Raw genomic sequence first — 19,621 nt, 5'->3', positions numbered from 1 at the left:
TTGGTTTTTTGTTGTTTGTTTTAAGTGGAACAACACAGAGTCAAAGGATGTAAAATTGGGAAAAAGTGTGGCTGTAACAAAATAAAAGAATTAAATTTACTTTAAAAATAATACAGCTAGTCTGCACTTCAGCTACTCCAGAAATTATGTATCAAGCAAACTTTGTTTTGATATATATTGAATTCCCAGTGTCCCAGCTAACTGAAAAGAATTGGAGCAGGTAGAAATCTCACAGCCCTTTTATAAGTTTGGATGTGGGTGCCAAAACAGCCAGATGGTGCCAATAAAAAAAAAAAAAAAAAAATTTTGAAGCTAAGCAGTATTCAGATTCCAATGCTTTGACTGAGACTATGCAAAGCCTACTGTACATTCATTGCTGTCATGTGTCATGGGTTTTGGGTTTGGGTTTGTTGGGGTTTTTTGGGACTTTTTTTTTGTTTGTTTTGAGGTTTTTTTGGTTTTTTGTTTGTTTGTGGTTTTGGGGTTGGTTGATTTGTTTGTTTTCTTTCCTTTTCCTTCCTTCCCAGGTATCAGACAGAAGCCTACCCTAAAATACCTGCTTTGGTGGAGCAAATTATGATCTCCAAGTTTTCCTCAAGTGCTGCTAAAGGCAAGGAAAATTGCACATGCAATAAACAAAAAGCTACATTTGGATGGTTGATGTCTTAAATTAGCTTACTGAAAAGTCTTGAAATATGGGGAAATTTTAATTGATCTCATGATTCAATCTGTAAAGACCAACTGATAATCTTGTGATGTTACTTTTCAGGCTGCTGAAAAATACAGCTATACAAAATTACATTTTTATTAAGAAAACGTTAATAAGATTTTAAACGTTAGCAGAAAGAGAAAAATGAAATGCCTATTGTTTCTAAATCATACTGCTGGCTGCCTCTCACAAGAAGAGAAATACCTTTGCAAGCTTTGAGTCTGTAAAGATTTAACTAGTGTGTTTATTTTCATGTAACAGAAATAGTACAATTCATTTCACTGGAACAAATACAATCAGAGCCACATATATACAGGTAATTAGATACATTTTCATCATTAAGTGGTAAGTATGCATACAACCACTTTCTGTGAATGTATTGGAGGTTAAAATATGTTCGTACTAAGACACAATTAGAAGTCTATGTCAATAAATAATAAACTCACATTATTGTCATCTATATTTTACATCTTTTCTCCAGTTTGCAAACTCAGAATTAGATTTATTACAGTCAATCTCGCAGTAGCAAGTATAGCAAGTAGTAGCTATCCTATGTTTTTCCAGTAAAATACAGTACTTAATGTGGCTGTATATACACATGAAGGGTATGTATACCATACATACACACTATATACATTATATATAAGATAGGTATACATACTGTAGATACGGTGCTTTGAAATACTTAAGAAACGACCAGTTATTCCTCTTACCTGTGAGAATTTCCATAACATTGCCAGTTATGATATTCTTCCATAAGATCAATATGATCAAGTGTAGAATTATAGAAATCCGTATATGAAACAATAGGAGGACTGATCAGACTATTTGCAGCATCTACAAAGAAAACACAGAAGTCTTAAAATACTGCCCAGATTGGGCACATCTGTTTTCTAGGCATCCTGAGCACCAGTGACCTCAGAAACTTTAAGCCAAATCAGCTACTAATAACTTCATCTCAGTCTTAGCTACAGAATTACAATTATAACATAACACCATATGACATCATATTAATTGCTGTAGAAAATAGTAAATCCCTAGTTCAGCTCATTTATGGTTAGAGAACCTCCATTTGATTCTATCCCACTTAAATGACATACACTAAGTTAAGGCTTCATCGATAAAGAATGTGATGTTCTGCTGAAATCAATGAAAAAGCAGTTTGATAGATGGGTTTCTTAAACACCTTCATTTAATTTCAAACATAGCCATGGATATAACATCTACATGCTCTCCAGTTAACAATTACCTGTTTGAATTTGGTGCCTGTTGCAAAAGAGATGGAAAGGGAGGGGCACAAAACATGGTATGCAAAGATATGCCTATTTCCTCAGGTAACTACTATACCATCTAGACTCACCAGTACAAAAATTATGCTTGACCAAATGAAGAAAACCAATTCACATTTAAGCTGCCTATCTCATTATGTAACATTCATATAATGTCAAACAGCTAATAAGGTTTCTCTTTGCACTTAAACATAATTTGATTTTGATCAGTCAGAAAGTAGTGTATTTTGAATTATTAAATATCCCTTTTCCCAGAATTAAGGAATTAGCAACTTGTTCATATATGACTAGACAACACACATTTTGGTTTTAGATATAGTTGAGCTTATGTGTCTAAACTGTTGCTCTGGACAGGCAGGACTGTACAGAATGCTTTTAAGTAAAAGTTTTAAGTTGACAGCGAAATGAAAACATCCTCATTCCAATCTTAATTTTCACTTGCTAGTTTCATTTTCTCCTAGAAAGGAGAAAAGGTTTTTACCCCTCAAGAAAAGGGGGCTGACCTTAAGCCTCCCATTTCCATAGTAAATGCTGTAATCACTAAGCTATTGGGGATGAGTGGAGGAGTGGGTTTGTATTTGCAATGATCAAATTTGCTGTGCTCTATGTTGAGCTGGACAGGGATTTACTTTTCTTAAGCTGTAATTTTGGACTTAAGAGGCATATGCATTGCCTAACTTCTCTTAGATGCTAAATACTTCCGCGGGGGTAAACCAGCTACAGAAGAAATTCAGCAATTACACATTTAAAACAGTTTCTTTTATAAACCTAAGGGAAACCTTAACCATCGGTTACTCCTGTGGATTTTTGTTTGAATGATCTTCAGTTGCTATTACAGGAAAATGATGCATAGCAATTATCCTCTACTGGAAAGCAAGTACAAAGACTTGCCAATAGAAGATGGTTTTTGTTGCTTACTACTTTTTGGTATTTTATTATAGTTCGTACTGTACCACCATCATTGTCAGTCTCCCCCAGAAGAGGAGAGGTATAAACTATCCCCTCTCATATGTTTATATATATACATATACACACAAACATACATACATATACATACACATGCATATGCATACACAGTTCAAGAAAAATACCTACTAAATAAAGCCAGGACTTTGGTTGCTGACGGAATCCACCAGGTACATTTCACCATAGGTGGAAACTCTTCAGGTTTTGCAGGAAACAGGCGTAAAGAAATAAATTGGAGTAACCTGTCCACCAGCTGCTTGAACCTCCTCTGTGAAATCCTAAAACAAACATGCTGCAATTACTCTCATATGATCACTGTCCATACCAGAGTTTATATCATCAGATTTCAATGTTACTTTTTAATAAACATGCTTTTGTCCTCTACATAAAAACAAAATTCTAAATATAAAGTTTGAAGAAGAATGCTTTTAAATACTGGCACACAGCAATACTCTTCAGTGCACCCCTAACTATGCTTTTTAATGTCGATGATTTAAAAAAAAAAAAAAAAAAGGCAATAGAATCATTACTTGTTCTTGACTTTTAGTAAACAAAAAGAAAACAAAAATCCTTAGCTATTTCACTCCGCAATCTGAATACTGAGGAATTCTCAATTTTTTATTTTCAGATACTTGGTCCTATTGAATAAAGAGTGGAAAGTACTTCATATGCTTGTGACAAGCGCACATTTTAAATTACGTGCTGCACCACTTCCATAATATCACAACAATACACATATATGTGTAGATATATTAAAGCATCCTTTTCTAAATAAGAGCTCTCCTATTTTAACGGTTTAGATTTCTAATACATGTTTTAAGAATAAAAACATCAATATGCCTACTGCATCCTTAACGAAGAGGGTAAACCTTATACGTAAACACCGATTCAAATGAAATCATGTATTACCACAATTTTAAGCAACTCTAGACATATTATAGGGTGGTGGTGAGGGAAATTAATTTCCACCCTTGCAGAGAAGAAAATCCTTTAACAGATTCCCTGGAAGATAAGGGAATTGTGAATATGGCCATTCAAACTTTTCTTTATGCCAGACTGAACTTTTTGCACAGTCATTATAAGGAAGGCAACCTGCATACCAACTTAAAAGCCGCTCTTTGGGCAGTTACCCCCATATGACTTCATTAGTGAGGTGCTATTAAGAGTTATTTCAATTCATTAAAAATCTAATGCCCTAACTACGCTCTCTCACCACCTCTATTACACTGCAAAACAGGGACTCAATTTCATTTGTGGTTTTCATACAATACAGTAAAGTTACAGTATCTTTTACAAATTATGCAAGATAAACCTTTATTTAAACAAAGATCACAAAGATGTTTGTATTAATAATACCATTTAAACATTTATCTAAAACATTTACATACATAAGTTATTTTGCAAGTGTTATGGAAAAATAACTTACATAGTTATTTTGCAAGTAAGACTTTCTTGCATGAAGTTATTAATTTTTATACATTATATACAGTTTGCATCTATAAATCAGTATCACTTAGTGAACTATGTCCAAATGTACTTTGAAAACAACAAAACCAGTATCTTTAGTCAATTAAATTAATTTTCATTATAATTTATAAAACAGTCAACATCAATGGAAATACAGTAACAATTGTAATCCTAAAAATGGAATTTTTAATTTTATTTTTTAATTTTTTTTTACTTTTTAGACCAGTGCACTAGGAAATGATGGTCAGCTTCTGTTAAGGCTGCTATCTGTCTTAGCAAGTGAGCATAGATGACATAAGTAGAAGTGTTACTAAATTGAGGATTCTGAAAAAGATTAAAAAAATGTGTTAGGTTAATAAACTGCATAAAGGGAAAAAAGTCATTAGGATTTTTTCTTATGTTTGTTGTTGCCAATACAATTACACAAGAAAGGAATTCACAAAATTGCTCTGACAGTGGTAAAACTATGAAAAAAATTATTTGCAACTTCCAGTCAAATAAAAAATACATAACTTCTATATTGTAAAACTATGATTTTTTTCTGTTTCAAAAGAAAGCCCAGAGGTAATAAAGGCAGTACTCAATATATTTTTCTGGATTATCATTTACTGTGTAGCACATAAATTACACTCCTCTGAGTGATGTGCTTTCCATCTCAGTAATAAGGATTCTCATAGCTCCTGTCTTCCCGCACATCAATCCAAACTTATTTTCCCTCTTACATATGATTTCATACATTCCCACTTTCTACCAGGATATATTCCTTATAATTCACAGCTAGTATACCACCCCAGAGAAGAAAACTATTGTCTCAAAAAATTAAATTACCATCTGATCATCTCAAATAACAGCAGAAACCTCTCCTTGTGTGGAGAGGTGTTATCTACACTGGCAAAATTTAAAGGGGAGATTTGCTAAAAATGCAAATCAACTACAGTAGCAAAGGTAATAGGTTAACATAGACAGAAATCAGATAACGCAGCCTGTCAGATAGACTGGAGAGAGTCTGCTGGATAAAATGCAACACTGGAGAAAATTATAGCAATATCAAAAAGTGCATATACTGAAACTTTCTGGAAAGATCAAAGTTATAGCATACCAATAAAGCAAATCTGGGAATAAGGAGGAAATAAGAATAATCTACTAAAACATTTGTTCTTTCAACCCACAAAAGGATAGGAAACAATTACATGTCTAACTCTTAGTTCATAGTTTTAATCTATGCTACCTTTCCCCATCACCTATCTTCCATTAAGCTCCCATTCCCATCATGCATACCCTACACTTCTTCCATATTTTAATACATTCTTATAACAGGAAATTAAATGTGAAGTATTCAGCTATACAAAGTATCTTGTTTGCATAGTATACTGGTTTATAGATTATAAATTAAGCAGACATATACTTAAATAAAAATACTGTATTTTTCTTACCTGTAAAAGTATACAGTATGCTCTAAGATCATCTTTTGTTCGTGGCCTATGAATGAATGAAATAATAAGCAGAATCATATGTATACATCATATACACACATTAAGAGCCATGAAATCACACACCCTACAATTTAACTTTGCTTTGCCAATACGTGTTGAACACCGTATTTAAGGATCTTCACTGCTCTCAGAAATTGAAAAGGACACTTAAAGATTCTGACTGTTCTCTAAAGGCAGTAGCATCTGTCTTTTGTGGTGTAACACAAGAGAGAAGGCAAAAAAAAAAAAGTCATAATTGAAGAGTAAGAGGTGTTCCAAAGAGGGAAATCCATGCTGTTGTCTATCTCAGGTGACACCACAGACAAGATTATTTGCTCCATCTTAGATATTTCCTGGCAGAATTCTCCATACCCTTTTACCACTGCAGCCTCTGTACTTCTTGCTGTTTATCTGCTTCAAGGCTTTTATATAACCACAAACACACATGCAGCAACAGCACAGAAAAGATAGTATAAGGTGAAGAAAGGAATAGCCAAGGGCTGGGTCACAGGTGAGTCACAACAGGGTGCTGTCTCTTGCTATATCTTTTTGTGAATCAAACTATGCATTCTCACTCCTATTACTTCTTGCTAAAATGTTGTCATCTCCAAACCTCCTGCCTTTGGGCTATCCCTTTCTGCATCCTGCACTGCCCTTTCTATGCCATTGCCACGCATGAACGGTATTGTGAATTAAACTTTGGATCAAGGAATTATCTAGGTTAAAATATGTTAGTTGCTGTTGGGGTGTATATGGGGAGAATATGTTTTACTCTAGACAAATTCCTTAATTCATCTCACAGTTCAGATGCCCAAAAGATTGCCCTGGCAACAAGCAGCTGAGATTTTTGGCGGGGGAATGTATGGCTGGGTCTGGGTCTGCCTCTCAGAGGTTTAATGTCAGCTTACAGAGTTGAAGATATATTTCAGCAGATTTGCCTGCCAAACGGAGACAAGTTCTTATGAGTCAAATAAGTTCTACCAGAACATTTTCCGTCTTTGACTAAAACAATAAAGTCAAAAAGTGTATCAGTTGTAAGTGCTGGCACAGCACTAGTGCAAGTGTTTGTTACAATTACCCTTTCCATTCTTGTAGCAGACCGTTAATTATTCCTTTTAGGACTGACTTCTGAACGTCTTGAGGCTATGAAAAAAGGAGAGGAAAAATCATATCTGATGTAATTATACATATTCTATACAAGATATTGTACAAACAAGCAAGTTTGTTTCGCTTGTGACTCAAGCGAGCTAAGAAATCTTTGTGTTATGATGCTGAGCTCCTAAGTATCTTTCCTCACAGACGATTAGCTGAGGCCTGGAGTTGTGCCAACGGTGGCTTTCAACGTTTTAAACAGCTTAAAAACTGTAAATATAATTTCTAAATTACTCCTGTCCCTTGTTTACTAGGCACAATACCTACTTTCTGCTACCCCCGTCCTCACGTTTTCCTTATTGCCCACCATGCAGTGTCCCATCACAGTCACGTCATATCTTGCAAGCGGTCTTTGAGATCAACCACAGTATAAACCGTGCATTACCAGTAGCAAAAATTTCCTCCTCTTTTTACTAGAGCAGTTTTCATGATTCTATGGCAATTCTCATGGGACCATTTTAAGTATGTTTTGAGAGATTCTTCAGAAATTGTGCCTATCTGAGAAAAACTTTTGGTATAAATTGCTTCTTAGCATATTTCTTTGCTGAAATAATTGTTACAATGTTTTAAAACATGAATTCTTTTCTTCTACTTACAGTATGTAATAAGGCATCATAGACAACATTCACAAATTTTGCATTGATTCCGGAGTCCTCAACGGTATTAAATGGAGAATTAGTATCTTTCTGTAAGTTAGATAATACATGAAGCATTTTGGTTTTGAAATGTTTTGAATATTTTAGCTGTCTTTGAAAACAAAAGTTTAACAGCAAGTTTAAACAAAACACATACAGATATGACTATTTATTTTCCTTATCAAAACATAAGAATCTAAGTTGCTTTTGTTAATATGTGAAAGATGAAGCTAAACAATATTAATCTTACACAATGGCAATATTCATGTAACTCCATTATCTTGTCGTTCTATTTTTAAAATGTAAGAGGGTTTCAAATAATGAGTTACATCGAATTTCCATCTTTCATCTTTGTTGTTGATCCATCATCAGACAAGAGCAACAAAATTATAAGCATTCAATATTTGTTAAGTAATTAAAAGTCACAGGTTATTTTGTCTAGGTTCAGGCCTACTGTCCATATTTAATATCATAAGCACATTTTGCTCTGTAATAGGCAGGAAATATTAGTTGAGCATGAATTCAGAAAGTTTTCACACACAAATATGATCTTTCCCAAGGAAAACTGAGTATACCATCACAACACAAGAACAGCTATACTACTTGAGCCCATATCACATGGTTTTTTACCATGGTTTTTTAACATGGACAGGGAATTTCTGTTTCCAGATTTGCCTGGGCCTCTGTATTAGCTTGCATGTTTTTAAACTGTAGTTTGTGTAGAAAGTACCTACACACTCATAGTGTCACAAAATTAACTACATATTGGAGTTTTAAAGATCCACATACACTTGAACTATAGTTGCTTAAACTGGAATCAATAAATCAGTGCAATAACAGATTGCGAGGCAGGCGAGAACGTGACAAAATGATCTTAGTGACCTTGAGTAACTAGCTGCAAGCCTTTAACTGATGCTTTTGTAAACACTTCGAAGATACAAAGCACTGTAATTACTAAATAGTATTATGAATTATTTTCTACCTTAAATGCAGCATTTATCTCCAGGAAAGAATCAAATGTTGTAGAATAAAAATCATGTACAGCTTTCCAATCTCCTGATGACTTAGCCTTTTCCACATCATCCCTAGAAAGAATATATTAAAATACTGGTAATATAGGGGTTCAATCTTCCCAACCACTTAGACTTTAGACTGCACTGTAACTCTAAGTTTTCCTCACTAAGCACACTTAGAAAACAGACGAGTATAATATCAGTATCTTTCTAACATCTTCCTTGTCTTTTTAAGATCATGGTATTACAAGAGAGAAAAAGCATAGTTTGTGTTTGGTACACCTGAATAATGTCTCTTATTCAAAATGTTAATTCATGGCGTCACACTTTGGTATGTTAAGACAAATAATTAGCAGAATAGAATTACACTGAAGATACACCGATATGATAAAATTTCTGAAACTAATTTATTTAAGGATGCAGGCTCCTAAAGTAGTCAAATTCATGATCATTTGTACAAAATTTTATTTCTCTCCAAATTTTTAAAATAAAACTTAACCTTTGTATGCGACTGTACACATTCCTTAAGGGGACAACAAAATCTGCTGATTTACTCCTAAAGTCCTTTTAAGTATTGGACCTTAAAGCAAGCATGTGTATATGAAATTTTGTATAACATCATACACTTAAAAAAAACCCCAACCAACCTTTGAAGCAGAACTTTATTTTAGCTATCTACAATGCTGGTGATACAAATCCCATTTTGCTCCCCCCAGATAATTTCTTTGTAATAGATATTCAAAAAGAAGTTATCAGTGGAACATACCAAAAATGCTAATGACTTTTTAATACTTTACTTGAAAGAATAAAATTCTTGATAATTACATAATTAGGCAGCAGTCAATAGATAAAAAAATTTGAATATGGAAAAAATTTCAGCTCTTCAGATCACCTGAATACCGACAAAGAATCACCTCTTGTCAAATTCTCTTTTATACTTGTTTCCTTTTCCACCAAATACACACACTGACTAATCAAAAAGCATTCATTTTCCTCAGTGAATGCACAAAATTTCAAACATGGAAAAGAGCAATGAAGAGTATATGCTCATACGCCTCTTGGAGCAACTGTGATTTTTTTTTTTTTCCATCTGTTTGAAAAATAGAAGAATCAGGCTTCTTCCTAGGACTACTCCCCATTTCCTGACCAAGATTATCCTACTGTAAAACGCTCGAGGGTATTACAGCAGCATAATGCTGCTCTGTGGGTGCTAAGGCTAAAGAAAAAAAAAAGAAAAAAGAAAAAAGAAAAAAAGCACTGCTCTTTCAATGAATAGTAAATACCCCTCTAAGAACACACCCACTCTAAAGAAACACTCTGCCAATATGTGTTCATGTATTGCAGGCAGAATCCCCTAGTGTAGACACACCTTATGCCATTAGTTTTTCAACAAAGTTATGCCATTTTCTCAAATGACAGTGTCAACATCACAATTTTTGGGAACATAGCTATGTTAAATAGACAAAAAACATTCTCTATTGCCTTGTGCCCACAGGGAACCAAGCAAAGCTAGCAAAACTTTGTGGTGTAGACCTGACATCAGGGAAACACAGTTAAAAACAATTCAGGTGGTTTCCCTGGGGACTTCTGCTAGCCTAGCTGAGCTGATCAAGCATTGTGTACCGAGTATCATAACAGTGCTGGAAGAAATCTAATGCAGATACAGTTTTGATTAAGAGTCTGTACTGATCTGGAAAAACAGAAGTGGAACACAAGACACTATTTCACATCAATTCTACTTTCCTCCTAGCTAAATCACTGTTACGGGGCAGCAGCACAAATATTGTCTGCACAGACTCTTTAATCTTAAAACTCCTTTTACTTAAACAAACTTAAAGCATAGTGCCTCTCATAAAGAAGTGCTAACTTACACTGCTTAAAATTGTGGTCACATAAGCAGCAAGTATACATGAAAAAAGAAGTAAGTTTTTGCTATAAAACTAATATTGAAAATTAACACTCTCTAACATAATGCATGAAGAAGGGTCATCTGTACTTCTAGCCAAAGTTAGAAATAGTGCAGTCCACATAATCACCATTACAGGTCCTCAAATATGATGTTATACATTTAAGTGTCTTGTGTGCAGCGTTTCACACAAGACCGAGAATGCCCAGAACCTCAATGGACAGGACACACCATAATTGGCAGTACAAAAAAAATACCTAAGATTGAAAGGAATTTTCCAGCCTACAATAAGCCATACATAGTTCTTTCCAAAACTAACCATCCACTGAATGTCAGGAACTGAATTTCTATCTCTGAAGTACAAGCTTTGCCATTTCTTGAGCAGAACAACACTTCAAGCTAGAAACAGTATTTTGATAATTTCACAGTAACAAAGTTATCCATCCCACCATCACAATCACACTAACAACTATTACTAGTCAGTCTTACTGAACTGTTCCCTCATTTAAGATTAACAAAATCAAATGTATAAATTAGGACAAAATGAAGAAAGTCCAAAGAAAAAAAGTACACTTCTAGAAACACCAGTATAACTTACTGAAAATCTTTCACAGTTTTGGTTCGGATGGGAAGGGAAGGTTCAGGAGGAATTGGTGCTTTCAGTTCTTGGGGTAGTGTATCTATAGAGATGCGCTGCTTTTGTCGTACATCGAGGCAAATAGGTGGTAGGTCTCTCACTTATTAAAAAAACCCAACCAAACAAACAATAAATACAATGCAATCATATAAATTACAAACAGTTAGTTAGTAAAATACAGATATATAGGAAGTAGGAAGTAAAAAAAAAAAAAAAAAAAGAAAACTCACTGTCTGATTCTACATCTTTAAAACCCTACTCATCCAAGTACTTTTCTTACCATATGCTCATCCCAGACAGGATGGAAACTTCCACTAACTGAAGGGAAATAAAACCCTATAAACAAAAGCTGTGTCCCGAGTTCGTAACCAAGTCTTTGTGAACAAAGTGCTTCCTTCTGCCAATGGAGGGAGAAAATTGGCCAGTCTGTCTCCTATCTAAGGCTTATCTGAAAGACGGGAGTCTCTACCTTTTATAAATGAAGTGCTGGACAAAGTTGAAAACAAATTATTTGTCTATTACAAAAACAAAGAAAACCAAGACAGATTTTCACAATTGAATTGCTGGCATACTGCTGACAAAAAAAAAAAAAAAAAATGCTGGTGATCTGTATTCCAATTTATTATTAGAGAAAATAGCAAAATATTGTACTTACATAAGATGCACTGGTACCACATCAGCAATAACACACTGGTATATATACAGCAGCATTCACATCACACAAGAAAACCTCAAGTTCATATATAATTTCATTTTTAGAAATGAGTGCTGCAGAAATTTCATTAAATCTATTTGCAGCTGTAGATGCTCAAGCTTCTGAACATTAAGCCAAGTGCCTTCTGAAGTCAGATGCATAAAGAAAGTACCTATTCTGAACATCACATCTATGTGAACCTATAAGGAACTCAAGCTAAGCAAGTTGGAACATAATTTAAAAAAAAAAAAGTCAAAGGATGTCATGGAATTACAGAGTTACGCAGAGTGATCCTTTTATATTTGCTGTTTGAAAGACAAACTGAGCAGTCCATGACTGGTAGCTATTAGTCACGAGTAGTAGTGTTGTCCATTATTGTATTTACAATATATATTGTAAATATTGCAATATACAAACTATAACACTGGTGTTCCCTAAACCTAAGAAAAACCTCAAGCACAACCACACCAAAGTCCAACTATTTTCTGACATAGAAGGACAAGTCTTCAGTCAGTTTTTCTACACTATAGTATATAATTTTAGCTTGAGCTGACTGTGGATCATCTACAGCCTCCTAAAATAATCTCTCCAATACGTTAAATGGGAAATGCAAGTCTTCTGTCTTGCAGAGAATTACTGTTGAAACGGTAGCATCTTTAAACGTTTCTTCTCAATGAATTTGGCTGCCTATTCTAAGTACAAATAGCAGTGCTTTAACAAGGTCTTTCTATTCTACTCCTTACTTTATATTTGACCCGAGAATATTTTATTGGGTTTATGTGGCAAGGTTTTGGCAGCAGGGGGGCTGCAGGGGTGGCCTCTGTGAGAGGAGAGATGGGGCTGCCTCTGTCAGACACAGTCAGCTCCAAAACAGACCCACCACTGGCCAAACCTGAACCCACAGGTGACGCTGGTAACGCCTCTGTGATAAAATATTTAAGAAAGGGTAAAAAACACTGCATAGCAGCTGATAGAGGAGGGATTAAAAAGAAAAGAGAGAAACCACTCTGCAGACACCGTGGTCAGTGCAGAAGAAGGGGGAAGAGGTGCTCCAGCCACTGGAGCAGAAATTCCCCTGCAGCCTGTGGAGAAGACCATGGTGAAGCAGGTTGTCCCCCTGCAGCCCATGGAGGACCACAGTGGAACAGATATCCACCCTGCAGCTCATGGGGAGCCCATGCCTGATCAGGCTGCTGGCAGGAACTGTGGCCTGTGGGGGACCCATACTGAAGCAGTCCGTTCCTAAAGGACGGTACCCTGTGGAAAGGGCCCACATTGGAGCAGTTCTTGAAGAACTGCAATTCATGGGAAGGACTCATGTTGGAAAAGTTTGTGAAAGACTCTATCCCATGGGTGAGACCTCACGCTGGAGCAGGGGAACAGCATGAAGAGGAAGGAGTAGCAGAGATGAAGTTTTATGAGCTGACTGCAACCCCCATTCCTCACCTCCCTGAGCTGGTTGGGGGAAAGGAGGTAGAAAAGTGGGGAATGAAGGAGGGAAGTTGAGCCTGGGAAGAAGAGGGGGCAGGGAGAAGGTGTTTTGAGTTTTGCTTTTGTTTCATTTAACTGGCAATAAGTTAATATCCTCAAGTCAAGTCTGTTTTGCCTGTAACGGTAATTGGAAAGTGGGCTCCCTGTCTTTATCTCAACCCATGAGCTGCTTCATCTTATTTTCTCCCCATGTCCTGTTGAGGAGGGGGAATGATAGAGCAGTTTGGTGGGTGTCTGGCAGCTAGACAGGGTAAACCCACCAAAAACATGAAAAAAATATTCCAATGCAGTACACACAAACATCCTTTTTACTGACAGTGTCTTCTCAAATATCCTTAAAATGCTTTTTAAATCTGATTTATACTGCACGTTTTTAAAAGCATTTATACGAATTATAACATATATTTGGGATAAAAGACACTGTATAAAATAAGTGTCCTCGAAAGTCAAACATATTAAACTAAAATCCTATACGAATTGTCTAAGAACCCTCTAAGCCTTTTCATTACAATTCCAAGAGTTGTTGTTTTTAAAAATTAATTAAACATCAAAGGAGTATCACTGCTCCGCTGCCTACTCCATTTATCACAGCAGGGAAATAGTTGCTAACAAAATCCCCAAAACCCAAAGGCAGATTCTTTTCACCCATGCTAATGACAGAGACACTGTCATTGTGACAACTCAGTCACCATTCATCAGATGTTAATAGATCGGAGCTGCCCTCAATCCCCTGAGTATGGCATCGATATGGAACCTTGCCCACTCTTACAGGTGGAATGTAAAGCTATTTAAAAAGAAGAGTAGTAATTTAAAAAACAAAGTGGACACATAGATACTACATTAATTCAAGCCAAGGTGCCAAACAATCCCACCATGCAAGTGCTCTGCTATTGCACATCATTCTCTGAAAACAGGATGGTCTGACTTAAAAGAAACTAAGACTATGTCTTATTTTTATACTCAGAGAGACAAGTCATTTTAATTTAGCTCTCATTCTGTCTTCTCAATTTTAAATGGATTAAACATTGAATTATAACCAGCTGAATACACTGAAATGAGGAAAATATTCTCTCCACATCTGCAGAAAAGACAGCTGCTGACAGAAGCTGTTTCTCATTTCAGTAAATTGAGGCTGCAGGTGCTAAGCTAGTAACTTGCACCTTGTCAGGGATGCAATTTTCTTTGAAATACATGCAGCTTAAATCAGATATACTAAACCTGAGTTTTAATAATATGTTTAATAAATACTGTCAACTTCAGTATGTTTTGCCATAATTCATGTTTATTTGTAAATAGATTTATTTGCTCATCTGACATTCAAAAATATTAATTAAGATCTGTCACTGGAGTTCCAATGAGGAGAAACTTGAAACTTTATGTATTGAGTTGATAAGCAGCAATAACACAATAGTACAAGACAAGAAAAAGCAATCATTTCTGGCTGTTTGCCCAGTTACATCACGTAAAAAGACTCAGCAATGCATGACTGCTTAGGGAATGATCAAAAACTTTGAGGAAGAAAATCTTATTGATACAAAGCAGGATTGACTACTACAAGGAAGTTTAGGGTGAATGAATTTAGAACAGCTGTTATTTTCACAGTGACCAACACTGCTACTGGCAGATGAAAATTTTCAAAGTCGGTAAAGCAAACAAATCTTACTTGTATTTGTAACATTATAAAAGAACTAGAGCAATCTAATTCCTATATAGATTTCATACCAGATCACTGTTGCATTAGAAGACTTGTTATATAAATTCATTCTCTGTGGCAGTTATATAGCAAACAAACATCACCCTAACTTTCATGCTGTATTTACCAGCATTACCTTTTCCACACTTCTGTTTTTCAACAAAATTAACATTCTTTGATCTTTGAAGCCTAAAGTATTACCAGTATATACACATATATATACACATATTCAGAGAGATAGCACATGTATAGATAAACTGAAAAAAAAAAACCCCCACCAACCAAGCATCATTCCTGAATTCCAGAATAGCAAAAGAAGCATTTTTAACTGAGAAGTTTGTTTCAATGATCATTTTTTCCCATAGAACACACATACCTCCTCAAAAAATTTTGAGTGCACCTTGGACTGTTAGTAACAATAATCTCTTTTTACATAGGAAGGTTACCCTGATCCTGAAATTACCAGAATATCTGCTCAATTTTACCCATTGAGCTCAATTTCAAGAATATATCCTTGACTATAATAAATATTGGCATGCATTAGTGTGGTGAAAATTAGCAACTAAGTACTTATGAGGCAGTAATTACAACCAGGACAGTAACTGAAGGCATTTCAAGAGAGATAGGTGTTTCAAGTTTACCATTCTTGTCGGGTACAAAAAGGGGGGGGGAAGGGGCAGATTTCTTCTGTTTCGTGAAACGAATTCTGCAAAAGTGTACTGTATTTTTGACATTGCTTGGCCCAATACTAGATTTAATTTTACTTTGTCCTAAATTTTATTAAGCAGCAGGCTTTCATATCGTAACATAAGATTGTATTAAGCAACTATTCAGACAGAAGCTGGACAGGAAACAATTAAGGCTTAAATAATGAAAGACAGTAGCTTGGAGTTGTTTCTGTTAAAAAGGCTAGCAGATGAGTAGTTAATACTGGCAAGAGGTCACTTTTAGCTTCTGAGGAAAATAATGTTATCCAAGAAAAGATAGGATTTTATTTCTCTGAGGACTTTCAGATTCCAACCATATTGCAATTGTTTACATGCAATTCACATATGAAGACTTTTCTTTAAAAATATATAGGTGAGAGCAACGGCCACCTGCAGGTTGTTTCTTCCAGCTTTGTTAGCTCAACCTTACAGCACTTTGTAAGAATCAGCAGAGCTCTGACCTGCATTGCAGCATCTTCTTTTTGCCTCACCCCAATTATTGCCCTCAAGAACACTACTTCTACCTTAACTCCGGTAAGTTATGCAGCAGTGGGAGAATTCTTCGCTGGCCATCTCCAGCCACGTTGGTTTCCTTTGAGTAGTTCAAAGTGACTTGAGCAAAGTACAAAATCCTGTTTGAGCTGTCATTTACACATAAGTGACTTCTGTATTTCAGTATTGCCCCTTTTTTCTTTTAAGTAGGAAGTACCTCCTTAGCCAGTAACAAAAACTGCTTAAAAAAAAAAAAAAACAAAAAACCCCAAAAAACCAAAAAAACCAAACCCCAACCCAAAACAAACGTCTTGCATTGACTTTTACTTTTGCAGTATAGCTAGCAAGGATACAAAGATTATTTTAGTAAGGATCCAACCCTGCAAGGTATAAGACACCTTTTTCTGCACAACTTTGAAACTGACAAGACCTGTCCATAGTTTTGTTTCAAACTCGCGCTACTGAGATCTCTTAATTAATGCAGTCTCTTTCTTTCTAGCCTCGAATTCATTGAATGCTATAAACACTTAGAGAACCACAGAATAATAAGGCTGAGAGGGACCTGCTCAGAGGCAAGATCAGTACAAACAAATGTTTGTCCAGCCTTTTATCAAAAGTCTCAAATTACTGAAATTCCATATCCTAGCCCAAAAATCTAGTAAAAATTTCAGGTCTAACCACAATGTCATCTCATCAGGCTTCATGACTCTAGCCTACCATACTGAACACACAGCTCCACTTTCTATCTTTTCATCAATTATCGTTACCTCATCATACCACAACCTTCCTTCTCACCTTTAAAGCTCCTCAGAACTTACCAGTCTTTGCCTGTGAATTTTATTTTGAGTCATCACCGGCCTTCACCTTCACTGAAAAACAGCAACTCTCACCAACCATCTCACTTAAAAGCCCTATGCTTGCCTCATCCCTGCCATCCTTCAGATGACAACAGAAAAATCTTCTCCACAAAGTTCTGACACAATTTCTAGAGAAACTGCCAGTTAGACAAACAGTATCTGCATATGGATTACTGAATCTGTAACTTTCTTTAAAACTTCAGATTATTATTTCTTTCATCCTCCAGGTCTATTTGTTTTTCTTACCCAACTTGTCTGTATGACATAATCTCTACAGAGGATGGACTATCATATATATCACTGACTGTACAATGTACAGCACAGCATAATTTAATGAAGTCTAGATTTCTACATTTTCTGGCACTACCACAATACAAATATTGGCAGAACACTGAGCACCTTCTTAAATTGGTAACTAAGTAACACAGGGCTTTTATTCTCTTACCATTTTTGATGTTGGGTATAACAAGTTGCGTAGGTGAATTTCTGTTTCCGATGCCTTCTTTCTTTTGGTTGATAGTTGTGATGAAATTGCTGAAAGTGGAAAACTGATTTTTGGCTCCTCTCTCCAACCCCTGTAATTAAGATGACAGCATGCTATAAAGGGCTAATACATTACTGCAAGAGTAATATTACTCATGAGGTATTACACAGAATACTTAAATATCTTTTATCTTGAAATCAGATTGGTAATACCTAAATAAGACATAAATAATGATTCTGCAATTTTGTTTCAAATTGAATCAGGAGAGATACCATGAAATTCCTTTCCATTACATTCAAAAACTCAAATATTAATTTGCAGGATATGAAGATATCCTTGGATTACTGCAAGGAAAACACTATACAATTAGAATGCTTTCAACAATATTCTGACTTTCTGTATCCTAATTTCTAACTACTTTTGTATTCCTCACTACATCCAGCTCAGTTTAAACAGATGAAAGTGTCACATATTCCTTTTTCCAAATAACCCTAGTATACTGAAGTAGTTTAGACAAACTTCTCAAGACTTGAAATGTGGGGCCAAAAATTCTATGTGAGCTAACCTGTTAATAAAATTTGAATACTGGCTACCTGGGTAAAAACCCCAATGATTCAAAATCATCAGCATTAGCTGCCACTGAAGAAAGGCTAGCCAACAAACATTTGTTAACACCGTGTTAAAAAAACCTGCTTGAGTACCTGTATGTGCTGCCACCAAGGAGTCCGCACAGGCCTTTGCTAAGAAATGTTGAGCGCTAATGTGTTTTAACAGTGAACAGAAGTGAAATCACACAACAGACTTCCAAAGGATTGTGCCAATCGGTCTGTTCAACACTGAGTGCTATGAGATATAGTTATTTACTCTGGAGAGTTTGCAAAGCATAGGTGGATTAAAGGGCTTGCCCAAGATGACAGAAGTCGCATGGTGGAGATTTTAATTTCCATCTCAGCTCCAAGTCATCAGTTGATATCAGGTAAAGGTAGATCAACTCAAAGAAATATACACACCCTCCCTGCACATCATGATTTTCAGCCTCACATTAGCTTAAAGATGCATTTGCTTGATATCTGGTATCTGCGCTCTCAGTTGAAAAAAAAAATGTTTTCATGCAAATCAAAACTGTAATTCCCCAAACGAGAATAAAAATTCTAGAATAATTAACATAATATCCTATCAATTTTTTTAAACCCATACATTCCCCTTTCCCCTTAAGAGTAGTAAATTCGGACTAAGAGATGCAGCCAGAGTTCTGAGGAAAGCACTTCACTTCCACCACAACATCCTGAAATACCACCAGGAGGGTAATAATACAGCCCATAAACCTGCCATGCCGCAGTGTACGCAAGCTGGTACACTGCCAGGAATTTTAAATAACTGTGGCACAAACAGCCATTTTTCCATGGCTTATAACTCAGCAAATTATAAATTTGAACAATCAGCAGGACTTCTGGCTTTAAAAATACCAAGTTTCAATTTCTAGCTCCAAATTCCTTGTATGCAACAAACATTCAAAAATAAAATGTAATTACCGCTATAACTTTCACATTAACTTTTTCTTTTATTCTATAACCTTTGAAATATCATTAAGATGCTTCTTAAAAATCATCTGGCACATGACTAGAGAAAACCAGACCCTGAACAAACATGGCAAGACATGACTGACTGAAAAAGGACTTTTAAACAAATCCAGACCTGAGGTTAATCTGCTGTGTCACAAAATGTATGCTCTAGGTAGAAAACCTCTGAAGCTTGGACTAGTCTAATTATGATTAATAGAGAATAGATATCATAGAGAACTGAGAAGAGGAGCTTTTATGACACAGACTATTGTGACAGCCTTTTTGACTGACTCAGCTTTCTAAGTTTTACTCCAGCAATGCCACTGAAATAGTATAGTTGAAGAGTTACTTAAAAAGGTTCTTCTTAATGCCACCTCCCTCAGCAGTGATGAGAA

The 19,621-nt window shown here is 35.6% G+C and overlaps 1 protein-coding gene across 1 annotated transcript in view; it reads right to left on the bottom strand.

Moving 5' to 3' along the window:
* The window catches only part of HECTD2 (HECT domain containing E3 ubiquitin protein ligase 2), a gene marked incomplete at its 5' end in the record, with an annotated part of 33,635 nt that extends 15,880 nt beyond the window's left edge, over positions 1-17,755 (bottom strand). Inside the window, 10 exons of the mRNA XM_009577350.1 lie at positions 557-559; positions 1,423-1,546; positions 3,094-3,242; positions 4,646-4,755; positions 5,865-5,910; positions 6,982-7,046; positions 7,652-7,741; positions 8,673-8,775; positions 11,208-11,346; positions 17,626-17,755. Of these exons, the coding sequence (XP_009575645.1) occupies positions 557-559; positions 1,423-1,546; positions 3,094-3,242; positions 4,646-4,755; positions 5,865-5,910; positions 6,982-7,046; positions 7,652-7,741; positions 8,673-8,775; positions 11,208-11,346; positions 17,626-17,755 (959 nt within the window). The remainder of the gene's footprint in view (positions 1-556; positions 560-1,422; positions 1,547-3,093; positions 3,243-4,645; positions 4,756-5,864; positions 5,911-6,981; positions 7,047-7,651; positions 7,742-8,672; positions 8,776-11,207; positions 11,347-17,625) is intronic.
* Positions 17,756-19,621: the final 1,866 nt, after the last annotated feature.

Source organism: Fulmarus glacialis, unplaced genomic scaffold, assembly GCF_000690835.1.
Source record: "Fulmarus glacialis isolate BGI_N327 unplaced genomic scaffold, ASM69083v1 scaffold4685, whole genome shotgun sequence".
NCBI classification, from domain to species: Eukaryota; Metazoa; Chordata; class Aves; order Procellariiformes; family Procellariidae; genus Fulmarus; species Fulmarus glacialis.
Note: the sequence above shows the minus strand (reverse complement) of the source record. Positions and strands in the feature narration are given on the sequence as shown.